Source organism: Sapajus apella, unplaced genomic scaffold (assembly GCF_009761245.1).
Source record: "Sapajus apella isolate SASKATOON/1434 unplaced genomic scaffold, GSC_monkey_1.0 scaffold98, whole genome shotgun sequence".
Lineage (NCBI taxonomy): Eukaryota > Metazoa > Chordata > Mammalia > Primates > Cebidae > Sapajus > Sapajus apella.
In genome coordinates this window covers 6,722,896-6,743,064 of record NW_022437038.1, presented here as the reverse complement: position 1 = coordinate 6,743,064, position 20,169 = coordinate 6,722,896, and the positions used below count along the sequence as shown (strand labels likewise).

Sequence of the window (20,169 nt, the reverse complement as noted above, 5' to 3'; positions counted from 1 at the left end):
TTTTTATTTTTACTGAGTCTTTGAAATCTGATGTGTATTTATACGCACAACACATCTCAGTGAGGACTAGCCACATTTCAAGTGCTCAGAAGCCACATGTGGGTAGTGGCTGTGGCATTGCATAGTGCAGATGTAAACCAACTTATTGATTGTACAAAGGAAAATAAAACCTAGATGTCACACAATGAATTGATTGAAGAAGCATCACTCGAACCCAGCTCCTCAATGACATTCAGACCAGAATCCCTTCACCACCCTATGTATGTACAATCGCTTTCTCCTAACACTTGAACACCTCTCTCCACTATCCTTCTTCCGTTTCTGAGCCACAATTGAGCCTGGGGCTCCCTGTGTCCTTTCTCACTTTCCTAGATCTTCATTCATTACTCTCTTTTCTCATGTTTTGCTTCTGGGTTCCATATGCAAAACAGGAGAAAAGAGAAAATGTGATGCTGCTTTTTTCTCCTGGTTCCCTGCCACGCCCCTCTCTCCACGCCCTCCCGCCAGGTGCTCCAGGAAAAATGTGGAGTTTCCCTGGAAGAGTGTTTGTTTTACATTGAACAAAGATGCTTCTTTTGTCAGGTTATCCCATGACATATTTTAAATGCTCAAAATGCTTTATATTGAGTTCCTTTTGCACTATAATGGAAATAACACTAGTTTAGGAGAAAGGGAACCTGGCAAGTACCTTGAATTCTGCTACTAACTGGGTGGTCTTGATCAAATTATTTATACTCTCTGGACTTCAGGTCTTGTGTGTGGGGGGGTGGGGGGTTGGGGGGACTGGGCAGGGGAGGGGAGTAGGGGATTAATACAGTGACTAGATAGAATAAATACAAATATAAGGTGTTTCTAGCTCTAAAATCTATGTTTACCTGCAGTTTTTCCCTGTCTTATTTTTTGCTGGGAGAGTTTACCAGCCATGATGGTGACTCACATTTAATTCTCTAGGTTTGAATTTTCATCCCCCACCAATCCAGCTGGCAAGCTTAGACTTCTCATTATCTCTGACATATACTCCCATGCACTGACTTTTTTAATAAAAAACAAATTACTTAAAAATAGTCTTATTCCTCCTTCTTCCCACGTCTTGTAGTTTACCTTCTTTTTCATTCACAGTGGAGGAAATGACAGCCAAGATGGGGAATGGAATTCCTTACTCCTAGATATCACTGTATTTCACCATTTGCCTTGCCTACAGTTGATGATGGGCTGACAGAGTTATTTGCCCGTGTCTCTTTGTGATCCAGAAATATTTCTGCTCCCTCTCAATAAGTTTCTCTCTTCTGTCTTCCAAATTCTTGAGGTATCTGTGGCTGTTGACTTTCTTTTCTTTCAAAGACATTTCTCTGAAAGACACTCAGCTCTGGAAAAGGGTATTTGAGCAAAGGAGGCAGGAAGAAATTGATTGGTAAAGCCGGTTCCCTAGTGACATAACTCTGTAGCTAGCATTTATTGATCTCTTACTAAGCACCAAGCATTGCATTAATCACTTTACACGCATTATCTGACGTAAGCCTCATAGCATTACCATAAAGTAGGTCCTGTTATTATCCTCATTTTACAGGTGAAGAAATTGAGGTTTAGAAAAGTTAAATCACATGTCTGTCTAAGATTACAGAGCTATTAACTGGTAATGCTACAACTTGACTCCAATATCACACTTTAAATTACTATGCTATAGTACTAAAGGTGTGTGAGTGGTCTAGATCTAGGGAATGTGAATAGGCCATGCCCTGGGCTAAAGGCTCTTTGCCTGTTGTGCTGAGATGGTTCTGACTCATAATGGGTCGAGGGATATATACTAGAGGCATCCCAGTGCCCTGGAGACCCATCGAATTACAGACTAGCATCCCCAAACTTGGGCTAAAGACCAGTTGGTTGGTCCCCAAGGCAATGGGCCGTGAGTTCCAAATTTCACCTTTAGCCAACACAGAGATGGAACTTGGGAAAGGCAAAAGCAGTCTTAAGAGCTCAAACAACTCCAAAGGAACAATAGATTAATCTGAAAAAATACTCACAATCTGAAAACAGGAAAATGTGTGTCAGGGTGTAATTAAAAAGGCAGGCCCATCTGGAATGGTTTAGTTCTTTTCAGATGAGTATTGTTATAGATGCTAAATTTGTTCTTTGTTTCTTCAGATATCCATTTATTCACTTATTGCTATCTTTTAGGTGCAACAGTTTCAATGGTCTAGTCCAAGAATTGGCAAATGTTTCTGTAAAAAGCTAGATAGTACATATTTCAGGCTTTGCAAGCCATATGGTCTCTGTCCTAACTACTCTCCTCCTTCATTGTATCACAAAAACAGCTATAAACAATACAGAAATGAGTAGGAGTGCCTAAGTTCCAATACCACTTTATTTATGGTCACTGAAATTTGAATTTCATATAACTTTCACATGCCACAAAATATTCTTCTTCTTTTGATTTTCTCAACCATTAGAAAATGTGAAAATATAAAATATAAACACCATTATGAACCTGCAGGCTGTTGCAAAACAGGTAATGGGCCACGGGCCTCAGTTTGCTGATTCTGCTCTGGTCTAATGCATGTCTCAAAGTGCTAACTCACTCTGAAAGTCAGTTAGATTCTGGCAGGATTGTACTCACTTAAAATGAAAACAGGTAAACACAAAATAGCCAAAATGGCGACACTATTCCTATCCCTACTATTCCTATTCCTGTCCCGTATTTACTCCTTCCCATACCCAAATTTCACTGTATTCTTTGCATGTTTTATTCTTCCTCTAGGCTGTTTGGTTGGGGCTGAATGTTTTCCTCTTTGTGGATGCTTTCCTGAAATATGAGAAGGCCGACAAGTACTACTACACAAGAGAAATCCTTGGGGTGAGTATCACGATTGTATGGATAAAATCTCTATTTTTTTCTTATCTCTGATTCCAGCTTCTTTGTGACCCAATGCCCTGATATCTTCCAGGGCTAAGGTTGCCAGAAAAAGTACAGAATGCCCAACTGACTTTGAGTTTCAGATAAATGACAAATTATTTTTTGATATAAGTATGTTCCAAATATTGCATGGAACACAGGTATACTAAAATATTGATTTAAAAATATCTGAAGTTCAAATTTAGCTTAACATCCAGTATTTTTTAAAAATTTCCATTATTACATTGTAATATATAAGCATCCTGTATTTTTATTTAATAAATCTGATAACCCCATTTAAGGTACACTCCCAAGACCTAATAAAGGAAACGTTCAATAAAGAAAACTATTAGTCAGTGGTTTTCTTTCTTTTTTTTTTTTTTTAAAGACAGAGTTTCACCATGTTGGCCAGGCTGGTCTTGAACTCCTGACTTCAGGTGATCCACCTGCCTCGGCCTCCCAAAGTGCTGAGATTACAGGCGTGAGCCACCACGCCTGGCCTAGGCAGTGGTTTTCAAACTGGCTTCCAGAAACTCAGGTGTTCCTACAAGGCATGAGGAGAAGGCTAACTGGGTAGTGCTTTTGCTCCTGCCCCTGTTTCAACCAAAGCAGCCTGTATCTATCTATGAACACCTGCTCACACTTTTAAGAAGAATTTACTTTTTTAAAAAGAAGGAAAGTAAAAAAGAAAAAACAAACACAACATGAAAGCCACTACTGTCATGGAAACATATCTCTCTTTCAAATAGGAGGGATACTTAGAAGAGTTTCATGGGTGCTACAGAATTCAAAGCCTGCAGAAAGGATGGCTCAGGTCAAGGTTACAGAATAGAGAAGCTTGGGGAAGTGGCAGATCAAAAACAGAAGAGGGCAGGAGGGAGTGGGTAGGGCACATGGGTGTGGAGGTGACTAGAAGGAAGCATGGAGTTGAGGACAGTTCTCTCACAGGGTGAGGAACCCGGACACTGTCTGGTTAAAAGAGCGTGTTTGACTGCTATTTCTAGTCTATTATGCAATAACAGGTAGGAGATTTTAAATCACTTTCATCTTGACAGTGTTTTTTTTTTTTCAGTAGCTTTCAGTATCCTCCCAATATACATGTTTAAAGACAGCCTGTCCTTTTAAAAAATTTCTTTTTTCTCTCCATAATCAAAGAATCCATGTTGAGATCACAACTAATTTGAATGTTCTGTTCATGGTTTATTTCACCCTGCTGTTTTCCATTTTAAATGTTCATCCTTGATCCTTCTTTAGAAACTTTAACTCCAAAGGAGGTATTAATTTGCTTTAAAAATAGCTTTTTACGGCCGGGCGCGGTGGCTCAAGCCTGTAATCCCAGCACTGTGGGAGGCCGAGGCGGGTGGATCACGAGGTCAAGAGATCGAGACCATCCTGGTTAACATGGTGAAACTCCGTCTCTACTAAAAATACAAAAAAATTAGCTGGGCATGGTGGTGCGTGCCTGTAATCCCAGCTACTCAGGAGGCTGAGGCAGGAGAATTGCCTGAACCCGGGAGGCGGAGGTTGCGGTGAGCCGAGATCGCGCCATTGCACTCCAGCCTGGGTAACAAGAGAGAAACTCCGTCTCAAAAAAAAATAAATAAATAAAATAAATAAATAGCTTTTTACTAAGAGAATGATGCAACAAATGTGACTAGTTATTAGCAGCTTGATTACTTCATTACCCAAATGTCAGCAGCAGAAAAATAAATTATGCTGGTGTCCCGTGGACATTTCATTTTTTAAAAAATTATTTTAAAATTGTTTATATATGTAGGGGGTATAAGTGCAGGTCTCTTTCTTTCCTTCTTTCCTTTCTTTCTTCTTTCTTTCTTTCTCCCCTCCCTTCCTCCCCCCTCCTTCATTCTCCCCTCTCTCCCTCCCTCTCTCTCTGCCTTCCTCCCTCCGTCTCTTCCTTCCTTCCTTCCTCCTTCCTTCCTTCCTTCTTTCTTTTCATTCTCTTTCTTTTGAGACAAGGTCTTTCTCTGTTACCCAGGCTGGTGTGCAGTGGCATGATCATGGCTCACTGCAGCCTCAACTCTCCCAGGCTTAAGCCATCCTCCCACCTCAGCGTCCTGATTAGCTGGGATCACAGGTGTGTGCCATCAAGCCTGGCTAGTTAAACAATTTTTTTTTGTTGAGATAGGGTCTCCCTGTGTTGCTCAGGCTGGTCTCTAAACTCCTGGGCTCAAGTGATATTCCCACCTCGGCCTCCCAAAGGCCGAGTATTACAGGTATGAGCACCGTGCCCAGCCACAAGTGCAAGCTTCTTACATGCATATACTGTGCAGTGATGAAGTCTGGGTTTTTAGTGTACCTAGCACCTGAATAGTGATCATTGTACCCAATGGGTAATTTTTCAACCCTCACTCCCCCCTACCCTCCTACTTTTGTAGTCTCCAATGTCCATTATTCCACTCTGTAGGACATTTTATTTTTTAAAGCCCTATTTTAAAAAATTAATTATCGCCGGGCGCGGTGGCTCAAGCCTGTAATCCCAGCACTTTGGGAGGCCGAGGCGGGTGGATCACGAGGTCAAGAGATCAAGACAATCCTGGTCAACATGGTGAAACCCCGTCTCTACTAAAAATACAAAAAATTAGCTGGGCATGGTGGTGCGTGCCTGTAATCCCAGCTACTCAGGAGGCTGGGGCAGGAGAATTGCCTGAACCCAGGAGGCGGAGGTTGCGGTGAGCCGAGATCGCGCCATTGCACTCCAGCCTGGGTAACAAGAGCAAAACTCCGTCTCAAAAAAAAAAAAAAAAAATTAATTATCAGTAATGTTGCTTTCAATGAGATCAAACCATATATTAGGTTGGTGCAAAAGTTATTGCAGTTTTTGCTATTGAAACTATTTGCAAAAACCACAATTACTTTTGCACCAACCTAATAGAAGTGAAAATGTGAAAATCACCCTCTCGTCCCACTCCCCAGAGAGACACACACACACACACACACACACACACACACACACACCCCACACACACTGACATATGTTCACAAATGTATCAGACACATAGGTTTTGTTTTTGAGGTGGGTACAATTGTTTATTCACTTTTTAATTTTCATATAGTAAAATTTGCTGTTTTTTGGTGTACAGTTCTATGAGTTTTGGTAAACACATATAGTAGGACACACAGTTTTTTTGTTTTAAGCAAAAAAGGGATCACTTTGTATATATTGGCTGGAAATTGCTTACCATATCTCAGATATCTCTTTTTCTTCTTTTTTTTTTTTTTTTTTTTTTGAGATGGTGTCTCACTCTGTTGCCCAGCCTGGAGTGCAGTGGTGCAATCTCAGCTCACTGCAACTTCCGCCTCCCGGGATCAAGTGATTTTCCTGCCTCAGCCTCCCTCATAGCTGGGATTACAGGTGTGTACCACAGGGCCTGGCTAATTTTTTGTATATTTAGTAAAGACGGGGTTTCACCATGTTGGCCAGGCTGGTCTCAAATGTGTGACCTCAAGTGATCCATCTGCTTTGGTCTCCCAAAGTGTTGGGATTATAGGCGTAACTCACTGTACCCAGCCTCAGTTATCTTTTCATGTGAGTACCTAACCAGTGGTGTGCTGAAACCAGCTCATATCAGCTTGCAATGCCAGTTGTGTGCATCTCTTCCCAACTCTGCATTCAGTGGTGTTCAATGACATCAAGTTAGTATCTTGAAATCTGCCATGGTGGGAGTAGTTACATCATCAAAATTGGTGAATGCTGGAAATCGGGAATTTTCCCTCCCCTCAAAAATCAACAAGAGCGAAACTCTGTCTAAAAAAAAAAATTTACCACCACTGCATCACTGCATAGAGCTCTCATTCTTTTAAGAGAATAACAATTCAGGCCTGGTGCAGTCACTCAGGCCTATAATCCCAGCACTTTGGGAGGCCAAGGCAGGTGGATAACCTGAGATTGGGAAGTTCGAGACCAATCTGACCAACATGGAGAAACTCCATCTCTACTAAAAATACAAAATTAGCCAGGTGTGGTGGCACATGCTTGTAATACCAGCTGAGGCTGAGGCAGGAGAATCGCTTGAACCCGCAAGGCCGAGGTTGCAGTGAGCCGAGATCGCCATTGCACTCCAGCTTGGGCAACAAGAGCAAAACAACATCTCGAAAAATAAAAAGAAAAAAGAGAATAACAATTCATTGCATTGATGTACCATAATTTATTTAAACACTCCACAGGTTATTTCTTAAATTCATCCTCACCTTGGGAAAATACAGAGAGCAATTTGATTCTCTATGAAGTAGAGCAGATAAGCAGCAGAGGAAGAAGTTTCAATCCATAGTCAATGATGCATTAATGACAGCAGGAGTTCAATTATAACACCAGTGAGTGTGGATCTAGAGAAATGAACATACATTGGTGTATTTAAATGTGCTGCAATGAGGAAAAAATGTTTTCTCTAAAAAGAATCCATCCTATATAGATAGCCACCACAGAATATGGAACTGTGAAATTATAGTCCTGTATTTTCAATTCACTTGCCAATTTTAGCTTTAAGAAATCTCTGTGATTCAAATAAGCAAGTAGTGGGAACCAATGTGGATATGCAGGATCTCTGAGATGAGCGGAGGAAATTTACTCAGAAATGGAACAGGCTGTCTGTACCAAAAACAGTCGGAGCGTGACTCAGCAGAGGGAGAAAACATAGGTCATGTGGAAAAGCCAGAAATGGAAAACAGTAGGGCAGCTTTTGTTCACCACACTGCCTGACATTCTTAGTAGCCATTGTGGATGCTAGACAGACCTTGTCCTGGCTTACTAAGTTAATGTCAGGCTGTCCTGGGTTTACGATATAAGAAAAATCAATTTTGTGCTTCATAGATAATTAGAAAAAGACTAAGAAATGCTAACCTTAACCTATACCCCTTCTTTTAGAAAGTCTTTGACAGACACACAGTGTAAGGCTGGCCAGTCAGCTGAAGCGCAACAAAAATTTCCTGGCTGCTGCTGCCAGCTCCTCTGCTACTACATTGTCACACTCCATAGCAGTCCCAAGTTCATGTAGTAGACTCAGAAGCCAGTTGTATGGAGTTGAGAAGTCAGATTTAGCTGCCATAGAGTTAAGCTGCCATGGAGTTAATATTCTGTCCAGCTTATACCTAGTAAGACCTGTTTTTCTGGACTAAATACTTCTTTGAAGCATTGATTCCTTGTCTCCTTTGCTAACAGCTTCTACTGCTGGAGCAAGTTGTTCTTGATTTATGCTGCCTGGCCACGCAAGGAAATCAGCTTAAAATTGTGCTTCTCTGAAGTTGTCTCTTCTCAAATATCTACCTGTTTAAAAATTTTACTCTAAGAGGTTTCCTAGTCTTGACTAATTTTGTTCAATTTTTAAAGACATCTTAAATAGAAGTGGTTAAAAATTTTAAGTTTTTATTATACAACTATTATGTGCTTATAACTGCAATATTAGAAAATACAGAAAAGAATAAAATGCCATCCGTAATTATACCTCTAAATATGAGCTTTACTTAAAATGCAAATAAAGGTATATATAATCCTTGGCCAGGCATGCTGTGTCATGTCTGTAATCCCAGCACTTTGGGAGGCCAAGTCAGGTAGATCACTTGAGCTCAGGACTTCCAGACCAGCCTGGGCAACATGGCAAAACCCTATCTTTGCCAAAGATACAAAGATTCACTGGGTATGGTGGTGTGCACCTGTAATCCCAGCTACTCGGGAGGCTGAGGAGGGAGGATGGCTTGAGCCCAGGAGGCAGAGGATGCAGTGTGCCGAGATCTTGCCACTGCACTCCAGCCTGGGCAATAGAGCCAGATCCTTAAGGCTCTTTTAAAAGTGACAAATAATAAAATTATAATTAAGAGTATTAAACAAAATGTTACATCCATAGAATGTATTTACTAACATGTAATCATTAAATCCTATTCTCTTTCATGTTAATAAACGTAGTCAAACATTTCCTAACTACTGTCACGGGAATTTCTCAATTCAATATTAAATTCAGCATATTTTGTGCATTTTGCAAACAGAGCCTGGCCTTATCATGCTAGCTACTGAGAGGGGAGGCAGCTGGAGCCCTGTTCATTTGCAGGCCTCGGATGAGTGGCTGGGTCAGTGGCTCACATGCTAGATGGTGAGATGAAGCAGCTGATGGTCTCCTTTTCTCTTCTACTCCATAGTCAACATTGGCCTGTGCCCGAGCCTCTGCTCTCTGCTTGAATTTTAACAGCATGTTGATCCTGCTTCCCGTGTGTCGCAATCTGCTGTCCTTCCTGAGGGGCACCTGCTCAGTGAGTCCCAACCACTCCTAAGTCAACATTCACATTAGAGAAGGAGAACTGGATTCCTCAGTAGGGACAGCTCAACATCATGCTCCTAGGAAGGGAAGCCAGAGGTCTCCTTCAGTAGCTAAGGGGGTGGGTAAGGGTGGGTGAGTATTGGCATGCTATGTGCAAGACATGTTTGTTATGGGTTAATGAATTTAATAAAGCTGGCTGGAGACATCTGACCATGATCACTTTACATTTGCAGTTTTGCAGCCGCACACTGAGAAAGCAATTGGATCACAATCTCACCTTCCACAAGCTGGTGGCCTATATGATCTGCCTACATACAGGTAACTCAGGCAAGCCCTGAATCCACAGACTCCAGGGCATTCAGAATCTTGCTTCATCCATCCATCCATATGCACATTCAAAAAATATTTATCGAGCACTGGGCACTATTTGTTACGCACTGTTCTTGGCCTATTTTCATGGAACTTATGTTCTATTCTTTTGGGAACAGAGTAAGTATAAAAAAAGATCTTGGATCATTCTGCAATCAAGGGTTTATTGGGCACCTTCTTTACACTCAGCATTCTGCTAAGTGCTATAATGTAGGATTCTTCTAGTCTAGTGGGGCACACCTGCCATGATGTTGCTGAGATGTCTCTTAACATTTCTTTTCATCTTTCCATTTAGCTATTCACATCATTGCACACCTGTTTAACTTTGACCGCTATAGCAGAAGCCGACAGGCCACAGATGGCTCCCTTGCCTCCATTCTCTCCAGCCTATCTCATGATAAGAAAAAGGGGAGTTCTTGGCTAAATCCCATCCAGTCCCCAAACATGGTGAGTTGACTTGCTAGCAAAGCACCTGAGATATGGTCATAAGCAGGAAGTGCACAGGTGGACATTGTGCCAGGTTGACATTTTTCCTTTCACAGACAGTGGAGTATGTGACATTCACCAGCATTGCTGGTCTCACCGGAGTGATCATGACAATAGCCTTGATTCTCATTGTAACTTCAGCTACTGAGTTCATCCGGAAGAGTTATTTTGAGGTCTTTTGGTATACTCACCACCTTTTTATCTTCTATATCCTTGGTTTAGGGATTCACGGCATTGGGTAAGATTTTCAAACCCTCATTCTCATGCCCCAGCCCCCAACCTTGCATAATTCTTTGTTCCAAACCGTCCTTCTTTGTCTATTTCAGTGGAATTGTCCGGGGTCAAACAGAGAAGAGCATGAATGAGAGTCATCCTTGCAAGTGTGCAGAGTCTTTTGAGATGTGGGATGATCATGACTCCCACTGTAGGCGCCCTGACTTTGAAGGGCACCCCCCTGAGGTAAGAGCCCTATGGGCAAGGATAGGAGCTGTTACTGTTATTATTACTTTTATTGTTGTTATCATCATTATTATTAGCTCAGTCCTGTGCTGGGTCTTATGAAGGCTATCTATGGGGTTCCTACCTTTAAGAAACTTCCAGTATCATTGGCAATAGGCAATTAGAAGGGGATCTTGAAGAGAAAAAACTAATAATTCTTGAATGTATGAGACCCTCTGCAAAGGTAATAATGATAACACACATTATTAATTGTGTTTATCATCTTCCAGCCTTGCTGCATAATATGGATTATTTAATTTATATATAGCAATAACCTATGAGATATGTACTTCTTTTTTGCTTAAATTTTGAAACAAAAGGACAGGATTCCAAGAGATTAAGAAAACTGACAAGCTCTTACAGTAAGTAAGTAGTGGAGCTTAAATACAAGCCCAGGCCTTTTGGATTCCGCTCAGCTGTGATATTCCAGTGAAATTCTAGGAAGAGATAAAGCATTCTTGAAGTGGGCTTTCTTTGGTGTTCTAAGAATATGCTTGGAAATTTTTGTTAGATACTGGGCGATTATGAAACTGGGTTCTAGGGAACTCAAGGTGTGCCCCAGGGTAATTATTGTGGGTGTTATGATTTACCTTTGCTTGCCCACAAAATAGGTTATATTGAGGAGTAAATGGAAGGGGAGGGTGATTTGTAGTGCCTCAAAGTGCTCTGAGAATGTTTAAGGTCTTTAAATCAGATTCAGGATTAAGAGCAATAGCTTAGTCCTCATCTAGAACGGGAATATATATATAAAACAAAAAGCCTTCTAAAGTTGGCATCTTAATTCATCAATAAAACGATAGATTAATAATTTTTGGGGCCGGGCATGGTGGCTCACGCCTGTAATCCCAGCACTTTGGGAGGCCAAAGCGGGTGGATCATGAGGTCAAGAGATCGAGCCCATCCTGGTCAACATGGTGAAACCCCATCTCTACTAAAAATACAAAAAATTAGCTGGGCGTGGTGGTGCGTGCCTGTAATCCCAGCTACTCAGGAGGCTGAGGCAGGAGAATCGCCTGAACCCAGGAGACGGAGGTTGTGGTGAGCCGAGATCGCGCCATTGCACTCTAGCCTGGGTAACAAGAGCGAAACTCCGTCTCAAAATAATAATAATAATAATAATAATAATAATAATTTTTGGTACAATAAGATCATCATCTGGAAAAAAAGCTATATCTTCATTTCATGCCTTGCACTCAACTATGGATCAAGGATACAGGGAGCAACAATTTAAATGTAAAATAAACCCATAAAAGCACCTTAAGACCACATGGGAAATTTTTTTCTAATACTAAAGTTGGGGAACATGTTTATAAATAAGCTAAACCACCCTGAAGCCATAAAAGAAGAGATAATTTTGCATGGCACAAGAAATCCCCGTCAGGCTAGGCACGGTGGCTCATACCTGTAATCCCAGCAATTTGAGAGGCTGAGGTGGGTAGATTGCTTGAGCCCAGGAGTTTGAGACCAGCCTGGGCAACATGGCAAAACCCTCATCTCTACAAAAAATACAAAAATTAGCTGGGCATGGTGGCATACACCTGTCGTCCCAGATACTCAGGAGGGTGAGGTGAAAGGATTACTTGAGCCTGGGCGGTTGAGGCTGCAGTGTGCTGTAATCATGCCACTGCACTCCAGCCTGGGTGATGGTGAGATCCTGTCTCAAAAAAAAACTAACAAAAATCCCCATTATAAATAAAGACAGACTGCAAATTACCAAGTAGGAAAAGTATTTACAACTTATAGGCCATGGACTAATTTTTAAATATATAAATAACTCCTAGAAATCAATAAAAAAGTCTAACAACATGATTAAAGGAGATGTAGAAGATATGAACAGAATGATCTCAGAAATGGAGATATATCTTGATGTTAAATATGTGAAATGATGCTTAATGTTATAATGGAAACAATGCCAAATAAAACGACGAGAATCTGTTAACCTAACAGATTAGCAAAGATTAAAAAACCTACTAATGTATGGTATTGGCAAGAGTATAGAGAAATGCTTTTATGCGTTGCTAGTTAGATGTAAACCTATACAACTGCTTGTAGAGAGTGATTTGGCAGGAGCAATTAAGCTTTAAAACCTGACTTCCAATTTATTCCACAAATACACTTGTATATATGTTAAATTACATGCCTTAAGTTATTGATTACAGCAGTGTTTAATAGAAAAAACGTTTGGAAACAAGTTTCCATCAATGGGGCACTAGTTACATTTTGTGACTTTTATACAATGGAATAGTTTGCAACGAGGAAAACGAAAGAGCACCATAGACCCTAATAGGGACCAGTCCCTAAGATGTTAAATGTAAAAAGCAGGGCAGTGTGTATAGTTCCCTATCATTGGCACTGAAAAAATCACTTAAATGCATGTTCTCCAGAAGAATTCACAAAATAATAACATTACCTCTGGGGATCTGGAGGGGCCAGAGCATTTGCTTTTTACTGTATATCCTGTTGTACTTTCAGATTTTGTACCATATACATGTATTACCTATTTAGAAAGTAATTTTATAATAAGATAGACTGCTAGCTACACAAATAAAGAATCGACCACTGGCTACACTAATAAAGAAAAAAAGAGAGAAGATCCAAATACATACAATCAGAAATGACAAATATGATATTTCCACTGACCCCACATAAATAAATAAATTAAAAAAAAACCCTCAGAGACTACTATGAACACATATAGGCACATAGAGGAAATGGATAAATTCCTGGACACATACAACGTCCCAAGATAAGACAACGAAGAAATTTAATCCCTGAGCAGACCAACATTGAGTTTCAAAATTGAATCAGTATAAAAAGCCTACAACCGAAAAAAGGCCCTGGACCAGATAGGTTCACAGCCAAATTTTTCCAGATGTATAAATCTGGTACGATTCCTACTGAAACTATTGCAAAAAATTGAAAAGGAGGGTCTCCTCCCTAACTCACTCTATGAGGCCAGCATCATCCTGATACCAAAATGTGTCAGAGATACCACAAAAAAAGAAAACTTCGGGCCAATATCCTTGAAGATCATTGATGAAAAAATCCTCAACAAAATACTGTCAAATGGAATCCAGCAGCACATCAAAAAGCTAATCCACCACGACCAAGTAGGCTTTATCCCTGGGATGCAAGTAGGGTTCAACATATGCAAGTCAATAAATGTGATTCATCACATAAAGAGAACTAAAGACAAAAACTGTATGATCATCTCAGTAGATGCACAAAAGGCTTTCGATAAAATTCAACACTCCTTCATATGAAAAACTCTCAGCAAACTAGGCATTGCAGGAATATATTTCAAAATAGTAAGAGTCATCTATGGCAAACCCACAGCCAACGTTATGCTGAATGGGCAAAAGCTGGATGCATTCCCCTTGAAAACAGGAACAAGACAAGGTTTCACTCTTTTACCACTCTTATTTAACATTGTGCTGGAAGTTTTGGCCAGAGCATTCAGGCAGGTGAAAGAAATAAAAGGCATCCAAATAGGAAGACAAAAAGTCAAACTATCTCTGTTGGCAGACAACATGATTCTATACCTAGAAAATCCCATAGCCTATGTCCAAAAGCTCCTAGATCTGATAAACAGCTTCAGCAAAGTTTCAGGATACAAAATCAATATACGAAAATCAGTAGCATTGCTATACCCCAAGAACACCCACGCTGAAAGCCAAATCAAGAATGCAATCCCATTCACAATAGTCACAAAAAGAATAAAATACCTAGGAATACAGCAAACCAGGAAGGTGAGAGATCTCTACAATGAGAGTTACAAAACACTGCTCAAAGAAATTAGAGATGACACAAACAAATGGAAAAACATTCCACACTAATGAATAGGAAGAATCAATATTATTAAAATGGGCATACTGCCCAAAGCAATTTACAGATTCAATACTATTCCTACCAAACTACCAATGACATTCTTCACATAATTAGAAAAAAATATTTAAAAATGCACACTGAACCAAAAAAAGAGCCCAAATATCCCAGGCAATCCTAAGCAAAAAGAACAAAGCTGGAGGCATCACGTTACCCAATTTCAAACTATACTACAAGGCTACAGCAACCAAAACAGCATGGCACTGGTATAAAAACAGACACACAGACCAATGGAACAGAATAGAGAGCCCGGAAATAATGTCACATACCCTTGACCATCTGATCTTTAACAAAGTCAACAAAAATAAGCAATGGGGAAAGGACTCCCTATTCAATAGATGGTGCTGAGATAACTGGCTAGCCACATGAAGAAGATTGAAACTGGACTCCTTCCTTACACCATATACAAAAACCAGCTCAAAATGGATTAAAGACTATAAAACATAAACCCCAAACTATAAAAACCGTGGAAGACAACATAGGCAATACCATTCAGGACATAGGCCCTGGCAAAGATTTCATGATGAAGATGCCAAAAGCAAATACAACAAAAATGAAAATTGATTAATGGGATCTAATTAAACTAAAGCACTTCTGCACAGCAAAAGCAACTACCAACAGAGTAAACAACCTACAGAATGGGAGTAAATATTTACAAACTACATATCTGACAAAGGTCTAATATCGGCCGGGCGTAGTGGCTCACGCCTGTAATCCAAGCACTTTGGATGCCAAGGCGGGCGGATCACCTGAGGTCGGGAGTTCAAGACCAGCCTGACCAACATGGTGAAACCCCGTGTTTAAAAAAAAAAAAAAAAAGTCTAATATCTAGCATCTATAAGGAACCTAAACAAATTAACAAACAAAAACCAAACAATCCCATAACAAAGTGGGTAAAGTCTCCAAAAAAAAAGTGGGCAAAAGTCATAAAGAAACAGTTTTCCAAAGAAGACACACACAGCCAACAAACATGAAAAAATGTTCAATGTCACTGATCATTAGAGACATGCAAATCCAAACCACAATGAGACACCACCTCACACCAGCCAGAATGGCTATTGTTAAAAAGTCAAAAAATAACAGATGCTGGTGAGGTTGCAGGGAAAAGGGAACACTTATATAGTGCTGGTGGAAATGTAAATTAGTTCAGCCATTGTGGAAAGCAGTGTGATAATTCCTCAAAGAACTGAAAACAGATTACCATTTGACCCAGCAATCCCATTACTGAGTATATACCCAAAGGAATATAATCATTCTATGACAAAGACACATGCACTTGTGTGTTCATTGCAGCACTATTCACAATTGCAAAGACATGGAGTCCACCTAAATGCTCATCAATGGTAGACTGGATAAAGAAAATATGGAACATATACACCATGGAATACAATGCAGTCATAAAAAACAATGCGATTATGTCCTTTGCAGCAAAATAGATGGAGCTGGAGGCCATTATCCTAAGCAGACTAATGTAGAAACAGAAAAACAAATACCACTTGTTCTCATTTATAAGTGAGAGCTAAACATTGAGTATATCTGGACACAAAGGAGGAAATAACACACACCAGGGCCTACTTGAGAGTGGAGAAAGGGAGGAGTGAGAGGATCAAAAAACTATCTAATGGGTACTATGCTTATTACCTGGGTGATGAAATTATCTGTTCACCAAACCCCTATGACATGCAGTTTACCTCTATAACAAACCTGTGCATGTACCTCTGAACCTAAAATAGAAGTTAAAAAAAAAAGTAATTTTGTGTGAGGCATAGTGTCTCATGCCTGCAGTCTCAGCACTTTGGGAGGCTGAGGCAGGAGGATTGCTTGAGTCCAATAGTTCAAGACCAATCTCGGCAACATAGGAAGACCTTGTCTCTACAGAATATTAAAAAATTAGCTGGGCATGGTGGTGCATGCCTGTGGTTCCAGCTATACGGGAGGCTGAGATGGGAGGATCACTTGAGCCCAGGAGGTTGAGGCTGCAGTGAGCTGTGATGGTACCATTGCACTCCAGCCTGGTTGACAGAGAAAGATCTTGTCTCAAAAAAAAAAAAGAAAAGTAATTTTGAAAAGACTTACGTGGAATATGTTAATAGCACATTTCATTTCTAAAGTGAGGGGAAATTGTAAGATCATAACCAGGGACCTGTATTAGGATAGGGAGCTATTTAAGGCTTATTAGCAAAGCTTACTAGCTAAGATGGTTAATACCTTGTCTTACCTGGCACATCAGCTTCTGTCTTTTTCTTATCTATAACCTGAGTTAGGTTATATTTGGCCTATTTGGTATCCTTAAAATTTAGGGTTTGCTTTGGTTGGTCGTGTAATACTCTAAGAGAGAGAACACCAGTTTTGCCACCTGGATGTATTGCTTTGATTCTTCCATAAACATTTATTTATTTATTTGAGACAGAGTCTTGCTCTGTCACCCAGGCTGGAGTGCAATAGTGTAATCTGTGTTCAACACAACCTACACCTCCTGGGTTCCAGCGATTCTCCTGCCTCAGCCTCCAGAATAGCTGGGATTACAGGCACGCGCCACCACGCCCAGCTAATTTTTTGTATTTTTAGTAGAGATGGGGTTTCACCGTGTTGGCCAGGCTGGTCTTGAACTCCTGACCTCGTGATCCACCCACCTCGGCCTCCCAAAGTGCTGGGGTTATAGGCGTGAGCCATCACGCCTGGCCCCATAAACATTTAAAAAATACTCTCTCCATATTCACCCCATTTAAAAATTAGAAAAATAATACACATTTATTGTAGAAAGTTTGGAAAATACAAAAATATTTTAGAAGTAAATAAAAAATTTCATAGAGTTCTACCACCTAGAGGAAATGATATTTTCCTTGATTGATATCATGGATGTTTTCCTCTGTTGTCAAATATTCTTTTGAAACTTTTTTTTTTTTTTTTTTTTTGAGACAGAATCTCACTCTGCTACCCAGGCTGGAGTGCAGTGGCGTGATCTTGGCTCACTACAACCTCCACCTCCCGGGTTCAGGTGATTCTCCTGCCTCAGCTTCCTGAGTATCTGCGACTACAGGCATGCGCCACCACACCGAGCTAATTTTTGGATTTTTAGTAGAGACAGGGTTTTGCCATGTTGGCCAGACTGGTCTCCAGCTCCTGACCTCAGGTGATCTGGCTGCCTCAGCCTCCCAAAATGCTGGGATTACAGGCGTGAGCCATCACGCCCAGCCTTGAAACATTTGTTTTAAAATAGTTGGCCAGGTGTGGTGGCTCATGCCTGTAATTCCAGTACTTTGGGAGGCTGAGACAGATAGCTCACTTGAGGCCAGCAGTTCCAGACCAGCCTGGCCAGCAAGGTGAAACCCCATCTCTACTGAAAATACAAAAATTAGTTGGGTGTGGTGGTGCATGCCTGTAGATTTAGCTACTTGGGAGGCTGAGGCAGGAGAATTGCTTGAACCCAGGAGGCGGAGGTTGCAGTGAGCCAAGATTACATCACTGCATGGAGTGAGAGACCGTCTCAAAACAAAAACAAAAACAAAAAACCTGTATGATATACACCATTTTAATCATGTTTTAAAGTAAACATTGTGGCCATTACTTTACTCATGTATAATACTTTTTCACACCTTAATTATTTATCTTCATTTCCTAGAAGTGAAGTTTCAGGGTTAAAGAGAAGGAATGCGTTTGAGACTATTGAGATGTACTGCTAAATTGCTCTCCGGGAAGATGTTGCCAATTTGGATTTTCACCCATGTGAAATGCATGTTCAATTTTCATGTTCAATTTGTATGCCCATGTGCACATGCCCATTTCTCTGACTCCTAGTTAATGCTGGACATTATTACTTAAAATTGTTTTTCAATTTGAGAGACTAAAATGGTATCTTGTTTTAATATTTATTACTCTGACTACTTCCAAAGCCAATATTTTTTTCACATTGTTATTACCCGTCTCTTAAATATGTTTTTCCCCAAATTCAGCTGGGGAATTTTTTTTCAAATAAGAAATAGCACTGAATTGCATAATGTTCACTCTGTTTCACTTGTCACATCTCTGCCTTTTCCTTCCCTAGAGATACTCAAGGAAGTTATTTGCCTGCATCAACTTAAGAAACCTCACTTCACACAGTCCCAAGGTTATCACACTTGAGCAACTGTGCAAGAAAGGACATGATTTAGCATTGATAGGAAGTACATTTTTAGTAGCTCCCGAGCATGCAGAAGCAAACTGCTGCTTTGCAAAGCTCTCAGGGATAGAAAGGCTGCTTTAAAAAAAAATTGTTCTTTGAGACAGAGTCTCACTCTGTCACCCAGGCTGGGGTGGAGTGGCATGACCTTGACTCACTGCAACCTCCTGGGTTCAAGTGATTCTCCTTCCTCAGTCTCCTGAGTAGCTGGGACTACAGGCGCCCACCACCACGCCTGGATAATTTTTGTATTTTTAGTAGAGATGGTGTTTCAACACGTTGGCCAGGCTGGTCTTGAACTCTTGATCTCAAGTGATCTACTCATCTCTGCTTCCCAAACTGCTGGGATTACAGGTATGAGCCACCGCACCTGGCCGAAAAGCTGCATTTAAAAAAAATGTAGGCAAGGTAAAAAATATTACTAGATTAAATGTTTAAGCACTTGAGAAAGGAGGTGATGGATAAGAACTGAGTTTTATGTACCCAAAAGCATCAGCTTTCCCTTTTTTTGTGTTTGTTTTTGATTATCTGTTTCTATTTTCACATCGACTTTCTCTGTTGGTTTTTTAGATTGGACAAGTTGTCCTTGAAGATAGTCTTAGATTTTTAAATTAAATCTTATTTTATTTTATTTTTTTGCAGACAGTCTTGCTCTGTTGCCCAGGCTGGAGTGCAGTGGTGTGATCTCAGCTCACTGCAACTTCTACCGCCTCCTGGGTTCAAGCGATTCTTATGCCTCAGCCTCCCATGTAGCTGGAATTACAGGCACGCACCACCATGCCCAGCTAATTTTTTGTATTTTTAGTAGAGACAGGCTTTTGCTATGTTGCCCTGGCTGGGTCTCCGAGAGATCAGGCAATCTGCCCACCTCGGCCTCCTAAAGTGCTAGGATGACCCACTGTGCCAGGACTTAAAATTAAATTTTGTATGTAATTTGAGAACATGAGTATTTACCATGTGTTCTATTTCTGTGCTTTTCTCTTGCTTTTGGTCAGACTTGTAAATTTTCAGGAAATGATCTGTTTTATGAATAACAGATTAACAAACAAAACCATTGTCATTTATTTTTTCTATTTCCATCTTCCAGATTTGATGAAATTAGTGACTTAAAAATGATACACATTGGAGAACTCAGTAAATACTGAATGAAGGATGAACTGCTACACAAATAAATCCTAAACAAGAAATTAAAGTGTAATCTCATTCTGTACCCTGTCTCTGCAGTCTTGGAAGTGGATCCTTGCACCAGTCATTCTTTATATCTGTGAAAGAATCCTCCGGTTTTATCGCTCCCAGCAGAAGGTTGTGATTACCAAGGTAAAGAATATGCACCTTGCAGCCCGGCACGGTGGCTCATGCCTGTCATCCCGGCACTTTGGGAGGCCGAGGCAGGTGAATCACGAGGTCAAGAGATTAAAACCATCCTGACCAACATGGTAAAACCCTGTCTCTACTAAAAATACAAACATTATCTGGGCGTGGTGGCACGCGCCTGTAGTCCCAGCTACCAAGAAGGCTGAGGCAGGAGAATTGCTTGAACCTGGGAGGCAGAGGTTGCAGGGAACCAATATCACACCATTGCACTCCAGCCTGGCAACAGAGCGAGACTCTGTCTC

General features: G+C 40.6%; 1 protein-coding gene across 3 annotated transcripts in view; it reads left to right on the top strand.

The window, feature by feature from the left end:
* The window catches only part of NOX1 (NADPH oxidase 1), a 28,188-nt gene that overhangs the window by 1,386 nt on the left and 6,633 nt on the right, over positions 1-20,169 (top strand). For 2 of the 3 annotated variants that reach the window (XM_032257780.1, XM_032257782.1), the window contains exons 2-8: positions 2,756-2,851; positions 9,038-9,148; positions 9,390-9,474; positions 9,821-9,972; positions 10,068-10,249; positions 10,338-10,470; positions 19,778-19,870. In XM_032257780.1, the coding sequence (XP_032113671.1) occupies positions 2,756-2,851; positions 9,038-9,148; positions 9,390-9,474; positions 9,821-9,972; positions 10,068-10,249; positions 10,338-10,470; positions 19,778-19,870 (852 nt within the window). The remainder of the gene's footprint in view (positions 1-2,755; positions 2,852-9,037; positions 9,149-9,389; positions 9,475-9,820; positions 9,973-10,067; positions 10,250-10,337; positions 10,471-19,777; positions 19,871-20,169) is intronic. The other variant, XM_032257781.1, reaches the window with a different exon arrangement.